This window comes from Onychomys torridus, chromosome 7 (assembly GCF_903995425.1).
Source record: "Onychomys torridus chromosome 7, mOncTor1.1, whole genome shotgun sequence".
Taxonomy (NCBI): domain Eukaryota; kingdom Metazoa; phylum Chordata; class Mammalia; order Rodentia; family Cricetidae; genus Onychomys; species Onychomys torridus.
In genome coordinates, this window is record NC_050449.1 from 6,467,791 (window position 1) to 6,478,613 (window position 10,823).

At 37.5% G+C, this 10,823-nt stretch overlaps 1 protein-coding gene across 1 annotated transcript in view; it reads right to left on the minus strand.

Moving 5' to 3' along the window:
- Cntn5 (contactin 5) overlaps positions 1-10,284 on the minus strand; it is a 463,340-nt gene extending 453,056 nt beyond the window's left edge. The window contains exons 1-2 of the mRNA XM_036192364.1: positions 10,260-10,284; positions 9,498-9,818 (exon numbers count right to left, since the gene is read on the minus strand). Of these exons, the coding sequence (XP_036048257.1) occupies positions 9,498-9,818; positions 10,260-10,284 (346 nt within the window). The remainder of the gene's footprint in view (positions 1-9,497; positions 9,819-10,259) is intronic.
- Positions 10,285-10,823: the final 539 nt, after the last annotated feature.

Genomic DNA, 10,823 nt, shown 5'->3' on the forward strand with positions numbered 1-10,823 from the left:
GGCAACTTATGTGCCATGAATGATGAAGGGAGCTACTGGGGAGGGAGTGGCAACAGAGGAAGAAGGGTGATGTCAGGGCAGCAAGATGAGGAAGACATCAACGTATGTCTGAAATGTCAAAATAAAACTCAATACTTTATGCCAATTTAAAAACACACTGTCATTATTGCAATTCTTGGTATGGATTACACCTTTTGTTCATATTTCTTATTATATGATTTATAAAGCCATATTATCCTATTTTTCTTTTTCTAAGTATCTTAATTGTCTTGTGTAAAGCACACATGCACATACACACATGTGTACCTGCGCGCGCGCGCGCGCGCACACACACACACACACACAAACACACACACTTATTGATTCATAGGTATTAATGATGCTTGTTTTGTGTTTTTCTAAAACTGATTTTCACAAATTATCCTCATTTTTTGACTCCAGTGCTTGACTGTAGCTCAGGAGCAAAGCACTTATCTAAAATAGAAAAGACTCTAGGATCTGAGATTCTGCTTTCTCTTTGACTTCTGAGAGTCTTAAAGTCATGCAGGAATTTGTCTCATTTCTGGATGCCCTCTCTTGGCACTGTTTCACACACTAGATAAGAGGATGCTCAGTCTAACACAGAGGCCTCACCCTAGCCATGCTAAACAACCATAAGACAAGACAAAGCCACCCACCCCTCCCTTCTTTAAAGCACCAGAACCCCTGCTCTCCTCAGAGAGCTTCATAACAGGAACAATGGTTCTCACTCCTTGGCACACATATTGCAAAATCAGCCTCTACATCTATACTAGTTTAGGGATTTCTGTGCAATGACTTTGTGCCTTATAGAAAAATGTATACATCAAGTTAGGGCTCAATCTGTTGGAGATGAAATATAGAAGTCGAAACATAAGGTCAACTTTGGCTTATTTGGGATAGCTCTCCATTAGATCAAGAGGTGGTGTCTATGGGGGTGAGCAGGAACCAGGGTGGCAGATATGGGAGGCATAAACTTGAGATGCTTGAAATATGTTTGTGATTCACAGAGCCATGCCACATAAAATGTGTACTTTCCTTTTTGGTTATTACTGAGCTACAGAGCCACCATAGGCTCAGTAAACTTAGGAGATGAGGTTGTGCAGGGAATGATGGGTTCCAGCTATCCTATGAGCATGTGTTTCATGCACTCCTTCCATTATTCTTAACTGGAATTCATGATCACTGCAATATAATTTTGCATAGAATGATTGAAATTTAATAGACAAAGTTAAAATAATATATCTCCAAAATATTATTTAATCAAGTATGTAACATCCAAGGAGAAATTATAACATATGACAAAAAGATAAGCAATAATTTTATTTTAATTTTTCATAAAAGACCCATGAATGAAATCACTTAAAATATAAATCGATCTGGGTGTGTGATATTGGTAAACCAAAGATGAAATTGTTGGGTAATACAATTTTAAAGAACTCACTCTTTCAGATGTACTCACAAAAGTTAGTGAGTTGTGTATAATTTGTACAGTTTTACATTGATATACTCATTATACTTAAAAATACCTTGCATGTATAAATACGAGTGAGATTATTTTCTAATAATTATATTAATTTATTTATTATTAATAAAGAGAACTCTGTGTTATGACAATGTCTGTATGACATTCATCAGTCCTATGGATCCTAGAGATGGACTCCTTATCATTCTCAGGGCCACTGTGTACATTAAAGCTCTGTTATTTAATTATGTTAGTCTTGAGACAACCCAAGATTCTTCCATAGTTTTTTGGGGAGGTGCCATATCTGAATGTTAATAGAGCCAAGCAGTAACTGCTACCCATTGTGACCCTGGGGCTGGAACTCTTCCACAGGAGTTTCTTGGACAGTTAGGACTTGAGGTGCACACTCGCTTCCTGGGCTCTAGCCTTCTGGAGAACTTCTGTGATGCTGTTTTGCTGCAGAGACCCAACTTTCCCTTCTTGAACGTTTTGCTAGATTACACTCAATCCATCCTTCTCTCACAGTTCTTGCAAACTAACTTTTTCCTCCCCAACTTCCCAGATATCAACTTCATTACTACCAAGACCAGCTAAGCAATCAGTGCTTTGCAAGCCCCCCCAATTCAAATTTATGGTGAAACCTTCCTTTGTTTTCTATATCAGTGTTTATCGGGATCATGACTAGCTATTACTGCTTCCCTGGGTTCTCAACTGCCTTCCAGACTAAGATATTCCCTCTGATAACTGCTTCTCCTATCAGCTTCTCAGACCGTTACGTCTGATGCCAAACCCCAACCTTTTGCCTGCTGGTTACCTCTAACTTATAACTGAGTTGGTTACTATTCAATATGACTCCAGTACATCAGCAGTGTAATCAGAGGGAGTATCAGGATCTCCTGTCAATACAGTGATGAGAAATCCCTGGAGTAAAATCCACAGGCAAACACTATGGCTACAGCTTTGACTGAATAAGCCTGCAAAGGAGTATGGGAGACTGTCTTCTCACTATTCCCATTGTTACTGTTTTCCTTTAGACAATTATAGTTTTCCTGTTGTAAATGTGATAACATGCTACTAACATGTTTTACTTCACTCCTACCATCAGAGAGATTTTATTATTGTTTACTGTCTAGATGCTTAGAGGGCTCTCAGACAACTGCTGTCAAAAATGTACTCTGGCTTTTTTCTAAAAGTTTTCTAAAAGATAAAAAGTTTAGACTCTTTAAGAAGTATGTCTATTAATAAATTCATTAGTCATCCCGAGATTGCTATAAGCATTGTTTACTATGTATAGTTCTTACAAAACAAGTCATGTTCCTTCTATCAACTCTGCCCTTGAACATACTCACTGCTGTCTGGATTTCTCTCCTGTGTCTAATCTATTTTTGATCAAATACTGTTTCCCCAGTGTAGTTATTGCTGATCATATACCATGTCAGTTGTGATAACCTTTGTGCTCACATAGCACACAGTATATCTAGGTTTAGTGAATATTAGAACTTAAAGTGGGTACATATGTCTGACTGTAAGGTCAAACACATGAGAATAATTCATTCTAAATGAAACATACATTATTATCCTAGAAAAAGTTAGGAGATATTTAAAATCCACAAACAATGTGTAGAAAGAGAAATAGGTTTTGAAGACAAGAGTAGAATATTGCACACTTGAAAAAAATTCTTATCTAATCTTGAAATTATTTTTAAACATTTGACAGATTTTAAAAAATGGTAAGACCACTTTTGAAAGCAACATTGCAAATGTATAAAATATCAAGAGCTAGAAAAGTTTCCTGCAGACAGTTCATTTACAAAGAATAGATAATTGAGTTACTTAATTATAAACTTCTTACCTGTCAAAAGAGAAGCCAGAAAATAACTGAAGTATTAAGAAAAATTACTATCAACTTCAGAATACAGGCAGAATAAAGGTATTTTAAATAAAAAAAAAACAGTAAGATTTTTATATAAACACATATCATTATTTTAGGATATGCTTCACTAAGAAAAATGAAAATATAAGGGAAGGATTCTGAGGGAAGAAATTATGACTTTGTGGGCTCAGTGGGTAAAGGTGCCTCCCACCTAACCTGACATTCTAAGTTTGATCCTAGGAAACCATGTGGTGGAGAGGAAGAATCAATTTTCAAAAGTTGTTATGCATGTACACACTTGTACACACACACACACACACACACACACACACACACAAATAGGTAGATAATAACCATTTAAGTATTGAAATAGGGGGCTGGAAAGATGATTGGCATTTACTAGCACTTGCTGTTCTTGTAGAGGACCTGAGTTTAGCACCCACAAAGTAGCTCACACCATTTGTAACCCCAGTACTGGTGAATCTGATACTCTCTTTTGATTTCTGCATGCCCAGTATGCACATGTGACACATAGACAGACATGAAAGGAAACGTTCAGACACATAAAGTAAGTAAACCTTTAAAAATAGTACTAAAATAGGCAAAATATTAAAATTTAATAAAACTAATATCTAGTCACAAAATTTCTTTCATGTTTCAAACATTTCACAATTTTAATCAGATAAAATTTAGCACATTTAATGTAGTTGATTAAGTGAAATAGTAGGGAGAATAATTTTATCTCTTCAACTTGCAACATTTGCTTTTTTCTTTTTTGCAGCATCTGCTAAAGTAACAAATAGAACTAAAAAGTGGGTTTTGCACAGAATATTAAGGAGAACAAAAAGAATGCATAATTAAGTTCTGAATAAACAACGCTTGGCTGACTATAGGGATTGGCTGCCTGAAAAATGTATCCAGATGTAGGATGATCACAAGATGACACAGAAAATTAAAATAGATGAAGTGTATGAATTTTTTTCAGTATGCAAGTGTGAGGATAATCCTCAAAAGAGAATAGAGAAGTGTGGTCAGGGAGGGATGACCCCCACAATGTGAAGAAAGGGAAGTGTTTATTTCCACATTGGGTGGTTTAATCTGGTTCTCCTAAGACTCTGCCTTTCCCAAGGTGGACAGGAGACTGATCCTGATGCTCTAGGGGGCATAGATCCACCTGTGAGTCTTCTCAAATCATTGTCCCCAGGATTGAGTTTCTGGGAAACTCTTGGATGCTAAATCTCATTTATTGTTAATTGTCTTAGCTAATGGGCAGCTCTGAGGACAGACTGACATATTTGAACAATGCAACAACAACAAAAAGGCAACAAAAGAGGGAGCAGATTCTTTTGTAGTTTGGTGTTTCCGGTCAGCTTCTGTACTGTGTCACAGCTCTCTAGAAGCCAGGTCACAGCCAGGGCTACAGGATCAGGGGAGAGGTTAAACACAGGAGGTGGAGGAGTCACTGTGGGTCATTTTAGATGCCTATTGGTATCTACATATCTCTTGAGGCACTGAGGATTGAACCAGGGGTCAGAACACTGTCCAAGAATGGAGTTGTGTGAGTGCTTGTGGGGAAACTCCAGGAAAACAAGACATCAATCTTTTGACCTCGATTTCTTCAAAGCATGGAATTATTCTTAGAATGTATCTCTTGGCTTTTGGTGTAGTGAGTAACCGTGAATTTACTTCAGATTTTTCATTAAACTGGCTATTGTTATTTGTTTATATGCCCTTTTAAAACGTGTTTTTTCCATGTGTGGCTTGTCTGCCACACGTGGCTTACCCTGTGAGTGTAAACTTTATTCAGGTGACTCTTATTAACCCCCAGGGTGTAATTTGTCTGGGGCTGTGAATAAAGTGGGCCATTGCATGAGTCTTTAGTCTGCCTGTGATTGGCTCCATTTTTCATATGCCACTGCTTCAAGAATGTTGACACCTAGAGACTTGTACATGTAGCATGAATCTTAAAGGTACTTATTAGTAAAATAAAACCTGAGGCCAGTTATTGGGGTAAATACTGGAAGATCAGAGAAGCAAAACAAGCCACAGCTTCCTCAGCTTGCCAGTTCCTCAGCTGATCCTGTTTCCGCAGGCTAGAAGGCTCTGAGTCCTGTTTTCTGACCCCAGATAAGTTTATTAGGGTGCACAATATTTTAGGGAACACAACACCACCACATGTGCATGCTAGGCAGGTATTGACCACTGAGCTACTGTAGCAGACATATATCTTTTAAGAGGCAAAATAGCATTAAGGAAAAGTCTCCTATATTTCTCTCCTGGTACCGCTTCCCTGTTTCCCCCTTTATCTAATGTGGAAAAGTACTTCAGTCTAGTTTTTCTGCCCTGCTTTAAAATTGAACCATATACATAAATTACTGTACTATATGTACACACACACACACACACACACACACACACACACACACACACATATAATTTTTATTTATGTAAATGTACCTGTGTGACTGTATACCATATGTGTGCAGGTGCCCACAGAGTCTAGAGGAGGGCATGAGATCCCTTAGAGCTGGAGTTAGAGGTGTTTGTAAGATGTTAGATATGGTACTAGGAAGAAATGCAGGTCCTCTGGGAGAGCAGCCAGAGCTCTTCACGTCTGAGCTGTCCCTCCAGCCCTCACATCACACTTTAATCACTTTAAGGAGATGACATCACACTGTCTTTTAACCACCGTCATATCTTTGGTATAACTATTCTATCACATAAAGATAAATTATTCATTTTATTAGTCTTAGTTTACCATGGGGTGGGAAAAAGTTTGCAAGTTTTCCAGTATCTGTTATGATGCTTATATTGCAATGAGCATAGTCTAAATTTGCTTGTGTTTGTGTGTGAGTTTCAGCTGGATGTTTACTACAGATTTAAAATGTTTCTAGATTTTTTTGAGCAAACTAGGATTTTAGATTTATCAGAAAAAAACTGTGCCACATCCTTCTGGCTTGACTCTGGGCAGGATCAGGATGGCTTCCTTTCAGGCTCTGTTACCTTTCTCATCTTTCACAAGAGCGTGTCAACCTCAGGTTTACTCTCTATCAAAGCTAAAGGGAATGACCTGACAAAAGCCATATGTCAGACTCTTGTCCAGGAGAAAGAGCTCAGAGTCACATCCAGCCACCCAAGATTATCAAATACTCAGAGGAAAAAGCAAGAGTCAGGGAAAGGCCTTGGATTGTCTCTTGGGTATTCTGAAATGTGGATTAAACTACATTGGAAGAAGATTTAAATTAGATTGGATTGAATCCCAGACTAGAGACTTTTCACTTAAAGCATAATTAATCTACAATACAGAGCCATTGATAGGAATATTGGAACTTCTTGTGAATATAGTGCTGCACCCTCAGCTTGAGTGCTGAAACGGAGTCTGTACTTTAACAAGATCCCCAATTGGTGTGTGTATGTGACTGAGACTAAGGAGAGCATATATCCAAAATCACTTTGTCCTTACTTGGGTCTCATTAGTCAATGTTAAATGGGATGAACTGATGTTTTTGTAGTAATGTTTGAGCTAATGAGATCAATGCAGAAGAGGGTGTCTTTTGTCAGAAAGAGTAAAGCTATTTCATTTAAACTTTGATGGTCAACATGACTACTTCTTAAATTACACCTGTGAGGAATTTTTCTTGAATGGATCAATTGAGGTGTGAAGACCAACCTTAAATCTGTACCACACCTCCTGGTGGCAGCCCATTGAAGGACAGACAGGCTTGCTCTTCACAGGCTTCCTCACTCTCAATGGCAAGAATACTCCTTCACTGGCATTAGAGCCCACTTACTCAGAAATATATTCATTTTATCTATTCTGTTTTCTCTAGAGAGCCCTGATTAATACATTTGGTCACTTACTTAGTCCAAAATGGGACTGTACACAGCAAGTATAAAGATGTTGTATATACTTACATATAAGTTATACAGTTATACACACACACACACACACACACATGTGTATATATATATATATATATATATATATATATATATATATATATATATACATATATGTATACTGTGAAGAGAGGTGTTTACAACAGACACTTTGAAGGTGCCTGACTCTAGCTTATGCCCTTATGCATATTGATTTTAAAATTTGCATTTATTTTATTTCAGACTTTCTATCTATATTTCAGTTATATTTGAGAGGTACCTTACTTCTATTAGCTGCAAGAGAACATTCCAGCTGTCTAGAAGCTTACAGTAAATTAAGACAAATAGGCAAAGCTTGTGTTACTGAACTCTCAATACCTTCTAAAAAATCCCATAACAATGTCCTCAAAATTATTAATCTTGATGTATATCTGTCTGATTATGATACTGTCACCAGTGACATACCCACTGATGAGCCCAGTGGGCTTTAATGGTGAGTTCCAAATCCACAGTCACACAGGCGACTGGTTAAACTCAGAAATTACAAAACAAAAATACATGAATGTAATAAAGCAAAGGGGGATTAAAGGGGTTGGGAGTGGGCTAGAGACAGTGAGGGTGGACAGCAATCAGAATGCACTATATACATGTACAGATTTAATAACAGTAAGAAAGGAAATTAAATATAATGCAATGAGACTTTTAAAACCCATGTCAAGTATTTTGACATTAAATATACATTTACAGTCCAGTCACCCTGTGTGGATAAAACATAAAGACTAACATCATGCCGTGAATGCCTTATAGAGGAATGATTTTTCTAATTATGAATAATGACTTTGCTTATACATGGCAACACAGCCTAAGCTGATAGTTTAATCTTTGACATAAAGTTCTTGGAAAGTGTGTCTTCAAATACCTCAGTCAATAATGAATGTACTGAATGTCATTCAGTATTGCTCTTAAAAACAGTAAAGGCACAAAGGAAAACTGTGCATAGAGCCTAGTAAGGGGATTCTGAGAGAGATACCTATCACCCCTGTGTTTTCATTCCTACACCACATATTTCTTGGAGAAATTGAGTGAGATAAGCTATTTTTAAATCACAGAACTGTGTCTGCTAATAACCTCTGGCAGGAGCCGCCCCTCCTCACTAGTTAACCTCATTTTGTAATGTGTCTAATAATGACAGATTTAGGAAACAACTAGAAAATGCTTTTCAGTCCATAATGTTAATAACAGTAGGGTGGTCCTTAATTTAACTGGTGTCTAAGTGTGACAACTGGGTTATTTAGTTATCATGCAAAAATAAAGTTAAATATAAGCATACAATCTTAGGATATGTGATACATTATACTTGACACTGTTTTACTAAAGAAAAATCTAGAAATAAAACCACTACACTTGACAAGTTTATTTCATTTATTTGAAGACTTAGTATATTTTAAATTATTAATATGTGTGTGTCTGCATGTGGGTCTGTGCACATGTGTGACAGTGCCCAGAGACATTGCATTCCTCTGCATTGGAGTTTGAAGCTGGTGCTACAAGCAATTGTAAGCAGCTTGATGTGCATTTTGAGAACAGAACTGAGGTCCCCTGTAAGAACATTACAAATTTTTTACCACTGAGCCACTTCTCCAATACCCAGTGTGTCTGTTGTAGGGCTACTGATACTCATTGACAAATTGCCATTCCAAAATAAATGTGCTTTTACTTTCAAACTATTAATTCTGAAATTTAGTTTTAAATAACTGCTGGCAGTGAGTAAAATTAGTAATTAATTTCATAAAGAATCTTGAGAGATGATTAGAATAGAAGGCAAAAGCTTTGACAGGCTCCTCTACTCAGTGGCCTTTCTCCTCTCCCACAGACAGCAGACTTCCTTTTGCCTTCCAACACTGCAGTTTAAAAAGTTGTATTTGTAAATTCAGTGCCTGCTCCCATAAGACATAGATCATTTTCCACCATATGTGCAACACTCAAAGAGCTACCTATTTGAAATGCAGACCATTAGGGAAAAAGAAGTCCTTCTCCCCAACTCACCTAAATATACCAGTTAGCACCCACAGATGCTCTCGACACACTGAGGACAAACTCCTCTGAACTCCAACTGCTTTCCCAAAGCTGAATCTATCTCCCCTACAACACCACAAAGGCCAACCCTCTGGTCACTGCAACAGGCTTGAGATCATTCCTAACAGTTGTTTATGATGTGTTCCTTGCCTGACTAACACAATTTTGAACATTTTCTGCACTTACCATCTTGTCTGAAGGCATCTGAGGAATGGTAAAGGTTTACTGGGGAGTGGTACAGCTGGGCTGCCCCTCGCCAGCTTGGTGGAGAAACACTTAGGGTTCCCAAGGAAGGACTGCTGTACCGTGGTCTGGTCTTGGAACCAAAGGCAGATGAGGTTGAACTCTTCTTAATTCTTAGCAAAGCGGCATATGAAGTAGGAACACTGGAAAGTGCTTCAGAGTTCTCTGCATAAAGGAAACAGAACACAGAGTCACACCCAAGGCCCTGGATTGATGCTTTTTTCTTTTGAAAATAGTTTCTTCTGTATATAATGTTGGAATCTGCTACAATTTAATTCAAACTAGAATTAAAAATGAAAAAAAAAAACATTAAAGGCTAAATGTTAGGTTTTGGAATATTTTATGAAACTTTCCTGCTTGTAATATGTTCCGTTACAAGTGAATAAAAGATATGAAGTAGAAATAGAGAAAGGAAGGCAAAGGAAGATAGAAAATGGGGGATGGGAGGAAGGAAGGATGTAGGGAATAGGGAGGGTGGGAAGGAGAGAGAGGAAAGAGAGGGGGAGGCGGGAAGAAAATGTTTAAAGACCCAGCCTTACATACACTCTTTGCAGGAGTATTTGGATGCACTTCAAGTTTGTTTTAATCCATTCAGTGCCTTCTTTATTACTGTATTGGGAAAATTATCCCCATTTATGTTTTACAGCTACAAAGATAAATATACAGGAACAGGAACTTTGCTGGCTGAAAAGCATCACACCATACCAGGAGTTTCTACTGTGGCACACATATTACTTACACTAAAATTATACCTTAGGTTCTCCAAAAGTCCTCAATTAACTAATAAATGTGAAAGAATCTCGATAGAATTCATTATATGTTTTGTTATATAATTTCTATAAGTTAACATCAAATATAAATGATATTATGAAACTTCCATTTTTGTTCATTATTGAGAAATATTTTATTTATATTCCTAAGCTGCGTTATATTAAGAAAAGAAAAAAAAGTATGTATAGCATCTGAAATAGATTGAGCTATCACATGCTCAGAAAATAATGTGGTGTTGTGAATGAGAATGGTCCCCATAGGGTCACATTTTGAATACTTGGTCCCAAGGGAGTAGAACTGTTTGAAAGGATGACAAGGATTAGGAGGTGTGGCCTTGTTGGAGGAAAGGTGTCACTAGGGTGGGATTTGAGGTTTCAAAGGGCCATGACAGTCTCTGATGACTGTGGATCAGGATGTAGCTCTCAGCTATTTCTACAGGATCATGACTGTTTACCTGCCACACACACATGACCATAATGATAATGGACTTAGTTTTGA